This window comes from Mucor mucedo, assembly GCF_025094135.1.
Source record: "Mucor mucedo strain NRRL 3635 chromosome Unknown EV154scaffold_102, whole genome shotgun sequence".
NCBI classification, from domain to species: domain Eukaryota; kingdom Fungi; phylum Mucoromycota; class Mucoromycetes; order Mucorales; family Mucoraceae; genus Mucor; species Mucor mucedo.
The window spans coordinates 133,995-150,355 of record NW_026252386.1 but is presented as its reverse complement, the minus strand read 5'-3'; the positions used below and the strand labels follow the sequence as shown (position 1 = coordinate 150,355).

At 35.8% G+C, this 16,361-nt stretch overlaps 3 protein-coding genes across 3 annotated transcripts; 1 reads left to right on the top strand and 2 right to left on the bottom strand.

Annotated features, from left to right (window-relative positions):
- Positions 1 to 272: 272 nt before the first annotated feature.
- On the bottom strand, positions 273 to 1,074 carry EV154DRAFT_484931 (uncharacterized protein; the record flags this gene model as incomplete). The annotated part of the gene is made up of 3 exons (XM_051598701.1): positions 273 to 416; positions 794 to 857; positions 926 to 1,074. The coding sequence occupies 3 exons, from the start codon at positions 1,072 to 1,074 to the stop codon at positions 273 to 275; spliced, it is 357 nt and encodes a 118-aa protein (XP_051454045.1).
- A 454-nt stretch (positions 1,075 to 1,528) lies between these two features.
- On the top strand, positions 1,529 to 3,270 carry EV154DRAFT_484930 (uncharacterized protein; the record flags this gene model as incomplete). Its single annotated transcript, XM_051598700.1, has 5 exons — positions 1,529 to 1,573; positions 1,739 to 1,813; positions 2,098 to 2,124; positions 2,302 to 2,471; positions 3,180 to 3,270. The coding sequence occupies 5 exons, from the start codon at positions 1,529 to 1,531 to the stop codon at positions 3,268 to 3,270; spliced, it is 408 nt and encodes a 135-aa protein (XP_051454044.1).
- A 1,508-nt stretch (positions 3,271 to 4,778) lies between these two features.
- On the bottom strand, positions 4,779 to 6,985 carry EV154DRAFT_554525 (uncharacterized protein; the record flags this gene model as incomplete). The annotated part of the gene is made up of 6 exons (XM_051605200.1): positions 4,779 to 4,947; positions 5,165 to 5,483; positions 5,697 to 5,857; positions 6,173 to 6,280; positions 6,584 to 6,688; positions 6,885 to 6,985. 6 exons carry the CDS (start codon positions 6,983 to 6,985, stop codon positions 4,779 to 4,781), a joined length of 963 nt encoding a protein of 320 aa, XP_051454043.1.
- Positions 6,986 to 16,361: the final 9,376 nt, after the last annotated feature.

Genomic DNA, 16,361 nt, shown 5'->3' with positions numbered 1-16,361 from the left:
AATGAGCACCTAGAACTTTCTCCAAATACTGAAAAGGTAGAATATACCAACTGAGGTGCAGGTGTAGCTGAAGCAGTTTCACGTCATAAAGTCGGAGAAGCGTATTTATCGGCCACAGCATCAGGAGTGCCATGGGTTAGTGATTGAACGCTGCATTCCCTTCTATTTTTGTACACCGCGCAAAAAAATGGCTAAGGAATGGCCATCATCCGAAAGAGAGCGTGCTAGATCTTTTTACGAACATCATTAGTGCACGTTTGCAGTTTTCATTTCTATGATAGACAGTCAAGTGTCTTGACACAACAAAGTCCTTCTGCTTTAGCCATTTCTGGGTATAAAAGAGGTTTTTCAAAAGCTCGTAAAATTATTTGAAGACTGCCTGATGGCTGTCCTGTTGTGACTTGACTATTCAAGCGCTAACAAAAAAAAAAAAAAAAAAAAAAAAAAAAACGCACCTCTTTTATTTTTTTTTCTTTCCCGACCTTCGCCCACAATCTCGCAAGAAAAAGTGTAGCAAGCTTTCCAATGTCATGCCACCTTTGAAACCAGGTTAAGCAGGTAATTATACAAGCACGGGGGCTCGCTATTTTTGTTTTCTAATTTCGTTTTTAGCTTTTCAAAGTTCAAAACATCTTAAACCGCTTATCACGTATTTGGCCTTCACTTTGATTTATGTTTAGCCTGTTGATCAGACTAGTGGATTAACACCGTAATAATAAAACCAGCAATTTGATCTTGAGGTCCGAAAACTTACAACTGCAATAGATGGTCAACAAATTCTCATGATAGTTACCTTCACCTTTGGGAAAGGATCGCCAAACGATAGTTCGGAATTATGAGCAATTGCTGTGGGCTGTCTATAGACGATGAAGATAAAGATGAAATTTCATTGAGGATTATGAAAGAATTGAATGCTGAACTTCACTTTAAGAGGTTTTTATTTGCAACAAGAAGTACAGTAGGTGTAATCGGACAAACGAGAGCCAGAGAGACAAGATCAGAAATTATCGGTGTGATAAAAAATACAGCAAATCCACGAAAAAAAAAACAGAAGGTGGATATGAGATCAGGCATAACATGAGAAGTATGATGCGAGATGGGAGATGATTACGGCGCATAAGGAATACTTTGTGGATAAGAGTGTATTATACAAGGAAATAGAGGTATGTTTCGGCTTGATGATATGAGGAGAACAAGAAGTAAGAAAATAATGTGCTGAAAAGTAATGGAGGTACCAATAAAATCAAAGATATTTGGCTACTGTAAATATATTTCAAAATATTTGGGAGATTGATGAGAGAGAATATAAAAGGGATATGGGCCAAAAGGGTGTAATCTCGAGAGTGCAAATTATGTAAAAAGTTTCCTCACAGGGTTTAATATAGAAAAGTGGCAACAAATGTAAATTGGTATATAAAGAACGGAGAATTTGTTTGTTTTCTTTTCTCTGTTTGATTAACTTAAACTGTGCTTGAGGCGGGGGGGGATCATTCAATTGAAAGCACAAAAGCTCTAATAACTTAATGTTATGACAGTTTCTGTTCTTAATACAAGTAATTTTGACAGGTGGTCAGTAAGCATATTAGTAAAAAAAAGTTAGGGCATTTAATAGCACGTACATAAGGCTTTACGTTACGGTCATTGTTTTCGTATTCTGTAGGTTTCTTTTCTTTTTATAGAATTCTCTTTCGTCAATGACCAACCAATGTTAACGTCAGGGTTTTAAAGCTTTCTGTAGACTTTTTATGATGAGCACACCGCGTCTCTTTTAAACGGCTGGGAAATGAGTGCTTTAACCGTCATTCTAATTGATGTTGGCCGTTTCCAAGCAAATTCTTCACGTTTTAGGAACAAAAACAATTTTTTTTTACCAGCCAAATTTATGAGGGGGGGGTATATATTACAAAAAAGTAAAAACAAGTGTGACATTACTTAAAATAGTATTGCTAATTACTAAATTATCATGTCTAATTCACTGGTTGTACATAGGCCACATCGCTATCCTGAGTATAGTATAATTATAAGATAGACTTATACTGGGGGTGCTATTCTTTTTCACAAATTGAGCGGTTTGTTTTTGAAAATAATGTTTGCTAGGGAACGGCCGTTGCTATCCTTGTTCTAGTAAGAGCAAAAAAAAAAAAAAAGAAAGATATATCGCAAAGTAAACAGTGAGCTTATTTTACGGCCTCTCTCCGAAAGTTACACCTTAGATACAGCCAAAGTGAACGTGGTCACAGTCTAGCGGCTGTGCCTTAGGCGCCATACACTCTGTAAAATAAAACGAACTCTTTTTTCCAGAAATTGAAACTTTTGAAAGTGTTTGCTCCTCTGCCAACATTAACACCCAATGCCGCCAAAGAAATCACTACCAATTTTATTAAAGACTTTGCCCATGAAAATAGCTTTGAGACACTAATCGTCAACGTCAAAAGAACAATTGCAAATACAAATGCCCTTATTATACTAACGTAAGAACCGCCAAAAACTAGGGGAAGGAGGGTTTCTCATACTCAAGCTATCGAGAATGAACGTTTACGGGTTCAGTACAGAAAATATTCTTTTGGGCAGTAATGGAAACAAAAAAAAGCTCGCGTCTGACTATGTTACAGGGCATTGAGCAGGAAATTATAAGTATCGCAAAACCCAAAGAACAAAACTTTGGAGGAGGGGTTTCATGAGCCTGATAAAATAGATTTAAAAGACTTATCTCAACCGTGAATAACTGACACAATCCGACAGGTAACATATACAAAATTTCTGTGATGTATCGCATCAAAAAATTGAGCTTTCCTTTTTTTTTCTCAGTAGCTGAATCCTCAAGACTACTCACGGGTTGAGAAAAAGAATACACTTGATCTTTTCTTTGATGAAGCAATCAACCCTCAAGTTATCATTGTGACCAAACTGGAAAGCAGTCGATCAAGGTTAAACCTACCGACAGCCATTAATTATGGAGAAGCACATTACCTAAATATAAATAAGGTTCGATTGTTTGCTGTTGAGATTACAAAAAAAAGAAACCCAACTCAACTGCATTTGATGTAACCGATGCAATAATTCAAGGAAGTAAAGGACAAGAACACTTTGAAGACCCTGCTTTTTCTCTTGATAATCAGACTGATAATACTGTAGAAAAAATAAAATAAAAAAGACTTGTTGTACAAAGGACATGGTAGACGATCTAAAGACAGCGACACTCTCTTTTCCCCGGTAATTATACACACAAACTCTGTGTTCGGTGATGAATACATGTGTCAAATGAAATGAACTTCCAACCTCGTCAAATGTGATTTCTGCTTTTTTTTTTTGTGATGCATAAATTGGCTTACACTGGATAGTTATGATTATTAACATCCTTGTTGCTCCTTTGTGGCGTATAATTTACCATTCACATATACTACTTCACCACCAAATACCCGTGTATGTTTTCCATTTTCTATATCCATTAAATTAAGAGCGATCCATTTTTATTGTTCTTAAATCACGGCTAATTAATACGGAATTCCTCGGTTGATTAAATGTTCTAATCACCAATTGATCTTTATAGAGATAAATAAACTTCCAGATAACATGATGAAATAAAATTTATGCCATCTTCTACGAGTGTTTATATATAAAAGTCCAATCTTCTGCTTTAGCCATACGCATGCTTTAGTGATAAATCGATGTATGGGTAGCTGTCATGTTGTTGGCATTATGTCAAGGATTGGGACGGAATTTTGATTAGGACGAATTCATAAAAGAATAAGTATCCCAATCCCATTTAACACAAAAAATAACTCACCTCAAACGATTTACATCTTGACAACCTACTAGTGTGTTTGTGCCTGTTGATCACACATGATTCAAGTATAAATAGGTTATAAAGGTACTACGACCAAAGGTTTTGCAGGAACCTCCTCCGGATTTGATTTGAACTCATTCAAATCTTTCTTTGCTTTTATTATGTTATTATTTTGTAGCTGTTCATTTATTGTTGATGTGGGCTGTCTATGTCTTTTGAGCACTGTCCATCATTCGTAGTAGGGTGGTTCAATTCAGAAGAGAGGGAAAAATTGTGTCGATTTAATCCATAATGGTGAAAGTCGTTATCTATGGAAACGGAAAAGGTATTGGAGCGTTTTATTTCCCTTGTTGCTTTTGCCTTTTGTTAGACTTACGCTTGTTGAATGTCTTCTTGGTGAAAGAATAAAAATAAGCACCTAAAAATTGAAAAGGTGGAATGTACGACGTGAGGTGTAGCTGGAGCCATTTCACGTCATCAAGTCGTACAGGCGTATTTATCGGCCACAGCATATTAGGCTAAAAATTGAACGTTGCGTTTCCTTCTATTTTTGTACACCGCGCAAAAAATGGCTAAGGAATGACCATCATCCCAAGAGAGCGTACAAGATCTTTTTACGAACAGCATTAGTGTGCGTTTGCAGTTTTTGTTTCTATGATAGAGAGCTAGGTCTCTTAACGCGACAAAGTCCTTCTGCTTTAGACATTTCTGGGTATAACAAAGGTTTTTCAACAGCTGAAAAAAAAATCAAAAAAAAAAACCGCACCTTTTTTTTTTTTTTCTTTCCCCACAATCTCGCAAGAAAAAGTGTAGGAAGCTTTCCATTTTTTTTTGCCACCTTTAAAACCAGGTTAAACAGGTAATTATACAGGCATGGGGGTTCGCTTTTATTTTTGTTCTAATTTCGTTTTAAGCTTCCCACAGTTTAAATCATCTTGTACCATTTATCAGGTATTTGACCTTCATTCTGATAAATGTTTGGCCTGCTGGTTTAGACTAGTGGATTAATGCCGTGATAATAAAACCAGCAACTGGAAATTGAGATCAGGAAACTTATAACTGCAACGGACGACCAATTAATTCTCATGATAGATACCATGATCTTTGGGAAAGGATCGCCAAACGACAGTTTGGAATTATAGGCAATTGCTGTAGGCTGTCTGTAGACAATGAAGATAATGACGAAATTTCCTTAAGGCTTGAAAGAATTGAAGGCTGGTCTTCCTTTTACGAGTTATTTATTTGGAACACGAGGTACAATAGGTGTAATCAGACAAAGGAGAGCAAGAGAGACAAGGTCAGAAAGTATTAGTGCGATCAAAATACAGCAAATCCACGAAAAGAAAAGCAGAAGGTGAATACGAGATCAAGTATAACATGAGAAGTATAACACGAGAGGGCAAATGAATACGACACATAGAGCATACTTTGTGGATAAGGGTGTAGTATACAAGGAAATAGAGGTATGCTTTGGCTTGAGAATATGAGGATGACAAGAAATAAGAAAATAAGGTGCTGAAAAGTAATAGAGGTACCAATAAAAATAAACATATATGTCTACTGTAAACAGTTTGAGGGATTGATGCGGGAGAATATAAAAGGGATTTGGGCCAAAATGGTGTAATCTCGAGAATGTGAATTAAGTTAAAAGTTTCCTCACAGGGTGTACTGTAAAAGAATGGCAACAGATGTAAATCTGTATATAAAGAAAGAAGAATTTGTTTATTTTCTTTTCTCTTTTTGGTTAACTTAAACTGTGCTTGCGGCGGGAGGGGGATCTTTAAATTGAAAGCACAAAAGCTCTAATAACTTAATGTTATGACAGTTGCTGTTCTTAATACAAGCAATTTCGACAGGCGGTCAGCAAGTATATTGGAAAAAAAAGTTAGGGCATTTAATAGCGCTTTACGATACGGTGATTGTTTTCGTATTCTGTAGGTTTCTTTTCTTTTTATAGAAATCTCTTTCGTCAATGACCAACCAAAGTTAAGGTCAAGGTTTTGAGGGTTTCGGTAGACTGTGTGTGATAAACACACTGAGTCTCTTCTAAAAACGGCTGGGAACAAATTGCTTTAAACGTTATTTTAATTGATATTGTTATCCTTATTCTTGTAAGAGTAAAAAAAAAAAAGATATTTCGCAAAGTAAACAGTGGGCCCTTCCTCCGGAAAGATGTTGTGCCGGAAATTACACCTTAGATACAGCCAGCGTAGCCACAGCCTAGAATCGGAAACCTATTGGCTGTTCCCAAGAGATCACATGCTGTAGTGGCTGTCCCTTTATTGCCTTACACTCTGTAAAAATGAAACAACTTCTTTTCTCTAGAAATCAAAATAAATTTTGAAATTTTTGAAAGTGTCTGCTCTTTTGCCAACATTAACATACAATGCCATCAAAGAAATCGCTACCAATTTTATTAAAAACTTTGCCCTCGAAAATAGCTTTGAGACACTAACCGTCAACGTCAAAAGGACAATTGTAAATGCAATTACCCTTATTATATTAAAGCAAGAACCGCCAAAAATGGAAGGGGGGGGGTTCTCATACTCAAACTATTGAGAATAAACGTTTACGAGCTCAGTACAGAAATTATTCTTTTGAGCAGTAATGGAAACAAAAAAAAGCACGCGTCTGACTATGTTACTGGGCATTGAGCAGGAATTTAAAGGTATCACAAAACCCAAAAGAACAAAACTATGAAGGAGGGGTTCATGAGTCTAATAAAATAGTTTTAAAAGACTTATCTCAACTATGAATAACTGACACAATCCGACAAGTAGCGTATGAGAAATTTACATTTGGTTTATTTCCAGTGCGTGTAACAGGGCCTCTTGAAAAATCCAACTCTTTGGGATAGCCAGAAGGTACCCGATCCTAAATGACCCAGAAATTTGAAAGTGGCTGTATGTGGAAATTGATAAAGATTTAAACAAATAAAAGGTGGTCTTTACATGCACATAATTTCAGACCTTAATAACAGACAGGCTGATGACGATTGTGGGTAGATTTATCCAGATAGTACTCGGATGTAATGATCCCGTAAAGAAAGACCATAATGAGATGTCAATAACAATAACAATAACATTCATCCTTAAACTGTGCATATCTTGTAGCACAATATTCAGGGGCAATTGTAGTTCTTAATAAAGGTAGCTGTAGCACCTCATTGTGGCTAATGTAACTTTCATCTGTTTTCATATTAATGTTATTTTTTAAATGAGTATGCCTTATACTTGTATGAAGGATGATATGAGATCAAGCCTGTACATAAAGTAAATGATCAGTATTTAATGTAAAGTATCGATAAGAAATATATTTAGGATTATCAAATTGAAGATTTAAGAAGTGTAGATCGAGTCATATATTAAGTATATAGCCTCAATCACGACACTGTACCTGCGTCTATCATTGTGCCTTATTTTTTCTTTTTAGTATTTCGGGTCTGTGATGGACGGTCTGATGTAAATGATGAACTTATTTTAAAGGGAGAAATGGTCACTTTAACTTCATACAGCTAGACATGAAAAGAGTGTCTGAGCACATGTTAAAAAAGCTATTGGTGATCTAACCGAAAGCATTATATACTAATAACGCATTTGTATACGCATATAAAAAGTAAGTGCTTATAAAATTGATAACAAGCTCAAGAAATTTGTTCAACGAGTAAAGCCTTGCTTATTAGGGGAAATGAGTTACGCAACCCAGCCTTTTCACGCTTGAAGATTGTACTCAGATCTTTTACTCTTTACTGTCCTTCTTGTAATTGCAACCCAGCCTTTTTCTGCCCCCCCTCAGATTTTTTTTTTATTCCTTATTGCCCTTCTTTTCATTGCAATCCAGCCTTTTCCCGGCCCACAGATTTTCTTACTCTTTTGAGAGTCGCCTTTAGCGCGACTGGGTTTTCTTCCAGTTTTGGTCCCCTTTGAGTGGAATGCAGCTTGCCCAGTTGGGTGGCTTGGCATGACTTTTAAAATTTGAATAGTCTCAGGCAGACAAAATCTGTTATGTCTACTACTTACTTCCCTGCGTGTTTGTTATTTCACTAATTTTTTGCAGAATGTAGCCTTTTTTTTTTAAAAAAAGCATATTCAATACATATTGCATATTGTTGTATGGGGTTTACTATTATGTATATATATATATATATTTAGAGTTTTTAGTGTCAATAATTTTGTACGAAAACACAAACAGCTGAAATGACAAGTGTCTGTAAGTATTTCATACAAGTGGTTTTTGCTGTGAATGTAGCTCAGAGCTTCTTGGTTTTGGTGCAAAGAAGGTCTGTTGTGGCAGCACCCAACGATGTTGAAGCGCTAAAAGGAAGAAAAGCTTGGAATTTGTAAGGGCTCACTTTGGTTTCTGATTTTTCAAGCAAATTAATTTAGAATGCTAGTTGCTACTGATAGGGAGACATAGGCTAAATATAGTCACCAAGTAAATAAGGCTTTCAAAACTCAACTTTATATTGTAATGTCTTTTGTTTTCTTCATTACCCCCAACTTACCTCTTCAGTGCTTTCGGCATCAGTGCAAAGCGTAATGCTTCTGTTTTTTCATCTATCTTGATAACTTTTTTAGTGTTACTACTTTCACACTTTGCTAATAAATGTTTCGAAATTATACATTAACTGGTTTTATTCATACAAGGAACAAAGTCGCTTTACCTTTTTTTTTTTGTAGAATAAGAAAGGATACTGCGAAAATGTATGTAAGTTTTGCTTCATTCTAAGCTCATAAAAAAAATGCAACCTTATTTATTTGTCACTCTTAATTAGGTGCGCCTTTACTCAAATTAAACGCTTTTTTTTTTCTATCCGCCACCCCCTTCATGGCACTTGCGTTGTATTTAAAGAACTCTTAGTATTTACCTGTATCCTTCATACCTGTAAGGATATTTGATTTTCCTCAGTTCAAGTAAGCTTTATTTTATTTTATACTGCTTAGTCACGTATTTCATCCTCTTTTTAATCAAAGCATTTAATCAAAGTAGTCTATATCAGCATTAAATTTTTTCCGACCTTGTTATGAAACAAATGACTACTATTCAATATATTTATTGCCATAAACAAGTCAGTTTTATCTTTTTAAAGGTAAGCATTGTTATCTAGTTAGGTTTGGAAGTGTAGTTCGAAAGAATGATGTAGCACGTATTATTAATCGGTGCATGATATCTCCGCCTCCCCAATAATTAGCAGAAGAAGGGAAGTATTTGACCGGAAAGCAATTGAATATATAATTAAAAATACACTTTATAATAAAGTACTTGTATTAAATGCAATTATAAGTATAAGAGAGAAAAAAAGAGGTACGTTTTACGAACAAACTTGGTTGTGTAGATAGCTACTTACTTAATTTGCGAAGATAGAAATATGAAATCATTGTTGCTGTTGCAGCCGTTTCCATCTGATCCTTCTATTATCAGCCTTAAAAATCCGTACTCATTTTTTTTTTTTTTTTTTTTTTTTTTTAAAAAAAAAAAATAGAGAATGATCAATACTGTTCGTAAAGAAATAATTCCACTCCCTCGTTTAGGTATAAATATAAGTAACATATGGACAGACCTTTTTCAATAGTTCTTTCGCAACTGTTTTGTAACTATGAGTGATACAACAATTCAAACATTTTCCAGCAATTTCTAGTAATCTTGACGGGTGTGAGCTGCCAATCAATGAAGAAAATAATGTTGATAGGGTATAAATATAGTGGGGGCCATTGTATTTTCAATTACAGTGTTATAACTGTAAATTCAAACAATGGGGGGGGGTTTGAACAAACTATAAAATGTTTGCAGACAGATGCAAATATATTCTGGACAGCCATAAAAAGAGATTTAGACAGATGTAAAATTATTTCAGAGAGGCTTAAAAGAGGTATTATTAGACAAAGACTTGATTGATGTTCATAAGATACATACCCGGATCCCATTTAAGATGTCTTCTGCATTGGGAGTGTCACAAGGCATCAAAAGTTGAGGTCGTGTTTATTTCAACCAGTGCTTCACAATTGGCACATACACTTTTGTGCAGACATTAAAAAAGGTCTTCATAATTAAGTCTTAACATTAGAAGTTTATTAATAATCGCTTATTAAAATATTGTATCAAGATCCCATTCAGCGGGAAAAGTGAGGATACGAATATGAGTATTTATGGAGTGTGTTGTTAAAAACTATAGCCTTATAAGGTGGAAAATTAAAAAAAAGGGAAAAGGGTTTGTTTGTAAATCATAAAATAGTAAATAAAAGATCAATTTGACAGATTAGCATGATTTCGAATTGAATTTCAGCTAGGCTGTCGATTTTGCATGAATGGGTTGCGAGATGAAAAGTCAAAAGGTCAAAGCGTTGGTCCGTGATGATTGGTTGATGTGAGTTTGATGAGATTTTGATGAGATTTTGATTAGAGTTTGAGTAATACTAGTGTCAGAGCGGAATTGAGTGACGTAGTAAATAGCGGGGGAAAGTGATGTGTGTAAGAGGGTTCTTTTTTTTTTTTTTTGCCCTATATATATTTTTTTTTTGTCACAATGCACTATTCCATAATCCACTTGTAGAAGAGAACACCTGGATCGGGTTCATCGACAAAAGTTTCAAGTGTCTTATGACAGATCTGGTCAGCGAGGAAGAGAATGTTGAGGAGATCAGTCCAGAGAGGTTGCCATTTGATTATTAGATTTTGTTTTTCAGTGATGAACTTGGGCTTGTTTGATGGAAGGGATTTAAGAATCGCGTCGATGGAGTTGAATTGTTGTGAAAACCACACTGAATGTGCTCCCAATATGCTTCTGGTATTGCTGGGCATACAAACAAGTGATTTCGACTCGTTTGACCTCCACAGTGACAATGCCGCTTTCCACCAGGTAACCAATTCATGCGTCACCTAAGGATTTGTTTACGTTCTTTTCCAGTCACGGGAATTGTCAGAACTGGATCTAGTTTATATCAGATCTGCAGCCTTGTGACATTTTTTCCGAAGAATTGATGATTGCGTTAGACTTGTAAGAGGAGATTTTGTGAGTAAGTTTTGTGTATATTGGTATATGTTTGGTATCCTGTATTAGGGCCTGGTAGATGGGATTTTTGTTTTTGATTAGAATTAATTTGTTGTATCTTGTGTTTAATTGAATTATTTTGTGGATGAAAGAATCAGTAGGAAGGGAGGTGTAGCGGATTAAGTATTTGGAGTTCAAGGTGTACCAACGTTCGACCATGCTCGGAAGATCGGGTCTCTTGGGAACAGTCAAATTTTCTTAGGGACAGCCAGAGTGACTGTGGTCACAGCGTAAGATCTGTGATTTGGCTATCGTTTAGAGCTGGAAACAAGAATATACAATAAAAAAAAGTGTGACAATTACGATCAAATGCATATTAAATGATTTAAACTTTTTTTGACAATTCTATTATCATTCTTTCGCCTTTAAGTTCGTTTAATCCTGATCTTACGCAGAATTATCAAGGTAAAGGCCAAATGAGAAGCTGAAAGTAAGCTGTGATACACACATACTGGCTTATCATATGCTGATTGTAGTAAATTGTATCTAGTTCAAGACGATAAGTTATATTGACCTCTTGGTGTCTATTAAAGTATTATAATCCCACGTTACGACTATGCGCACCCTGCCTATTTCTTACAAAAATGGCTGTCCCTAACACATAGTTAAAAGATTAATTTCGTGCAGTCAATTATGTCTCAGTTTTGGTATCGGTTGGGTCAATACCAACCAAACAATTGACATTAATCCGACAAAGTGATTTCTGTCGGGTGGAACAATACCATGCAAAGATTGACAATCGAATTTGCTTAACTTGAATATAGTGGGGGGATGGGTTGACTTTAAATCTTGTAGTAACACATTTTGTGATGTAAGCTGCAAGCAACTATTTAAAGTTATGCAAACATCACGTTCTCCGATGACAATTGTTATTTTTTTTTGTGGAACTTCAAACTTTGTACATTATGCAATTCATCAAATAAACAAACGATGCAAATCGTGGCTAAACAAATAACTTAATTACTGAATGATCTCATGTATCTGAAACTAAAAGCTTAATCTATTATTACTTTTGAGGTCTTTATAAACATTTGTATTTAACGCTTCGGGAATTGTCAGGGTTGATCCTACACTACTCGCACAAAAACACACAAAAACACACACATACACACACATATACACACATATACACACATACACAAAAGGGTAAGGTTTCATAAACGTTACTCGTTGCATATAGCAAATTATTCGATGTATAAGGGAATATTATGAGGAAAGTATATTCTATTTTATTTTATTTTATTATAGAAATAGTAGAAAAACAGCGCTATGTATCTTTTTGTCTAAGTATTTCCCGTATCAGACCTCACAGTAGAGTAAACCAGCGCAATTCGCTACGGCCAAGCATTAGAATTAATTACGCAGAGCAGTCGCGTTGTTCCTGTATTTTTACAGCTTGCATAACCTTTTGAAAAAAATTAGATACGGGTATGCTTAATAAGATATTGTTTTTGTGTACCTACTGTTAAACTGACTTAATGGTCCGGGAATAGAGGTGGTTAAGCTGATATAAAAAACATTTAAAGTGCACCTAAGAAATACGTCCAAATGATAGCCTATAATAGATATGCATGTTTGGATTTCAAAGAACTAAAATAAAGCAATATATGGTTAAAAAATTTGGCATGACAAGTATGGGAGTAAAGCATTACATTTTAGAAAGTTTGAACAAAAAGAAAGAAAAGATATTAAAAAAGCCGAAATAATTGTTTCCTTCTTTTATATTTTCTTCTACACCGGAGGCAACTGATGCTTCGTAATATGCATGAGTGGAATAATACTTAAAAGACTTGATAGTATGTTTGTCAATAAAAATCACGTTAAACCCTAAAAATTGAAAGTCCATTTATACTAGTCAGGTACCAAAGGTCATACACAGTTTCGGTCCCAATTGGAATATCACAAAAAAACATAATATTGAATGAGAGCTCATCTGTGTATATATGATTATTTCACGTTTTTCATCCAGAAATTACTTATTCTAAATATGACTAGACCTACCAACCCCTCTTCAAGATATTCTTCTTTGCCTAACAGAGCAACTAGAAGTCGTAGTAGCTCCGTCTCGTCGGTGACAGACAATATTCAACAAGAAGATATGGTATCTATTGCTCCCATGAATACGTCGCAATTAAGCAGCAGAGATGATTCAGCAACTGTTGGTGCCTTTGTAAAATGTTTTCAGATAACAGGAATTAAAAATGATCTGAACAGTATAAAAAATGAGGTCAAGGAAGCCATCGTTACCGGAGAAATTTTGAGGGCACGACTTGACATGGTGGAAGATAAAATTGACAAAATATTGTCTATTCTTTCCGGTGAAGCTGCTGTTTCTTCAGCTACCCCCGCATTGACTAATGGAAATGTACCTCCTTTCCAAATAGGGGGTGCACTTTACAATAGTTTGTCGGTATGTCACCAAGAATAGAGAACCGTTCATATATCTAATCTACCTTGTAATTATAGGCCTGGATTAAAACGTCCATTGCTAACCAGAAGGTTGGTAATCTGGAGTGGAACCTATCTAAGGCATTTATGACGGTAGAGAACACCCGTATAACTAAAAATATTATCGATTTTGTTGGTGCTCAAATCACATTGTCAACCAAAAAGAACTGGACGGAATCCATTACCTACAACGATCTTCAAAACAAGATCAGAAATGTCTTTCGCCGTAAGCAGGATAACGAAAAGCAATCTCCCGCAGCAAAGCTTTTAAAAAATAAGAAAAGTACAAGAAAGGGAAGAAGAATTTCTGTAAGTTACGAATATGCAAGGCGTTTCCAAGGTTAATATTTAATATAATTGTAGAAATGCAAGCACAGAAAAAACGTGATGGTCAACGAGGAGTATGGCAAAAAAATGAGAGATGCTTATGGTGATGACATAGAGAAGCTCTTGATAGAGCAACTCCAAAGTGACGAGGAAAGCACGGATTCGGAAATAGGGATGACCGAAAAAAACTCACGCTTGCGGGTTATGGTGCCCCATTGGCGCACAAATGAGGTATACAATATGAGTGTATTCCTATTAATAGAATACATACTAAATCAATTCGTCTTTAGGCTCGTCGCGCCTTTCAACATTTCGATGAGTATGATCTCATTTTGAGAAAAAACGCCCAAAAAGAAAAGGAGACAAAGGATACGGGACGTTTCAAGCATGTGGTGATCAAGCCCGAATTTCTAAATCAGGCACCCGACTGGGCCCGAGTTCCTGAATTGTAAATAAACAATTTTTTTCTTCTTTTTTAATCTGCTCCCCCTTTTCCAACAACAATTTTTTACATATTCATAGTGGTTTATTGAAATTAAAAAAGGGCATAGGTGAATTAGCTTAAACATATATTTTTTTTTCTTGAGGAATTATTACAATGCAGCCGTTTTGAATTCGTGGATTACTAGAATTGTCAGAACTACATGCAACCGTGATTGCGTTGTGTATTCTATGTACAGGTAAAATCGAATGAACATTTGTATTTTCATAGCCTTTGCATATTTCCATAGTTTCATTTTCTAAAATGTTGTTACCAGGGTTGACGGGGATAAACCACCGTACGAAAGCGAATGTGTGGGGGGTAACACTGCCGTTAACATTTACGACGTGTTGAAAGAAATATTGTATCTCGCCGTAAAAGCAGGCAACGGACTCCGACGAATGATTGTTTTTAAAGAATGTTTGAATATACGCACCTTTCATCGATCTTGCCATACGGCTTTTGTACATAATATCAGATTGAAATTGTTTGGATATTCTGGCGTCGGCACCAACATAAATTGAAGGAATGTTATTGGAAAGTGAATTACCATGGTTGTTGCATAGATTTGTCGTGGTTAAATGAAAGAGATTGGTGAATGAACGATTTGGGTAGCATAGAGTGTAATATTCAATAAGAAGCATATGGTGTGAAGGATCGAGCGGAGTGGATTTAATTTCATCAAAGTTAGTAGGGATAATATTCGGATGAGAGTATAGCATTTCTGATCCGGTCACCACACCTCCCGAATTGGTATATTCATAGGAAGACAATTTGTAAAAATTAATGCGATCTTGAGGACTGGAGCTTGTGTATAAGGATTGGTTGATAGCGCTGGTGTTGTGGAGAATGTGGGCTTGATCTTTAGAAATGATATTGGTGCTTGTTAATTGTTTAATGAGAGACGAGATATGAATGCTTTCCAAAAAATTTGTCATGTACGAAGTTTGAATTGATCGAAGGTTTCTATTCTCTGTCGACTGCTTTAGGACACCATTCATTCTTTCGAGAGAGAAACAAGAAGTGTTGAATGTACTGCCATAGTATTCAATATTTTCTGACAGGTGGAGGACGTAATGATAGTTAGGTTTGATTGCCTCAGGGCCGAAAAGTACCACATAGTCTTTGCAAAAACAGCGGAAGAGTTCTCGTGCTTCGAATGCCTGGGCTGTAGTAATCGCGGGTTGTACAACAATTCTACAAGCTTGCACAAATTGTAACCAGTTTGCATAATGCTTTTTATGAAATCCATCAACTAATCTATCAGAAACAATCATGTACTTTAAGACATATTCGGAATAGTGCAAGGTCCAGATTTCGAATTCGATGCCCTTCATATAAGAAAAACCTCCTTTTATTTTGGCATGTATAGAGCTGCAACCGTTGGGCGTGATGATACTTGAAGCGAGTGCGGCCATACTGGAACATTTTTACACAAGGTTAGTAATGACATTTGCGTATATATAGTGTCATAAATTTATAATACCTCTGATAGTGTTGTGGTTTAAAAAATCCAAATTCTTCATACTTTGACATAATTGATTTTGCAAGACCCAGCCAAATGCAATGTAAATGATCCTGGGTGGTAGCTTTTACAAGATCAAGGTACCTCAAACTCCTTAAAACGCTATATCTCATACCGTGGGCCCTGTCTTGGCGATGTCTTTCGGCGTTATTATGGCTATTTAACCACTTGTCGGATTGAATGTCATTCAGCTTCTTATTGGCGTTTGCAGGATAATGCACAGCATCAAAGCCGGAATAATCCAAATTAGATGTGTCAGGAAAAACTTTAAACGATCTATCACATCGGAAACATGATCGCGTAGAAGAAAATCCAGTAAATCCGCTCAATTTTCGTTGCATGGGTAAATCGCACAAGATTTGATACAAACAGGCTCTGACAGTAGCACCGTAATCTTGGCCATGTTTTCCAGAGTTGAATGTAGACATTTGAACACCAAAATACAAGGAGCGAAGTTGGTTTGTAACAATGGATAATAGGCGTTGTGTTTGACAAGTGTTGGGTTCATGCGGTCCTTCGATTAATGCAAGCAGTATCGTGTTTTCTTTCTTTATGCGTTCCTCGACTGGTAAATTATTTACTTGCAGATAAAAAGCGACGCAAGAAGCGGAGGTAGTATCATATGGTTGGAATCCATCTATGTTTAACTGGGTTGTAAGTATATCTCGTCTTTACCTTTTTTTTTTTTTTTTTTTTTTTTTTTTTTTTGTATTCTAACCTGCATTCAATGTCAAACATAAAGATC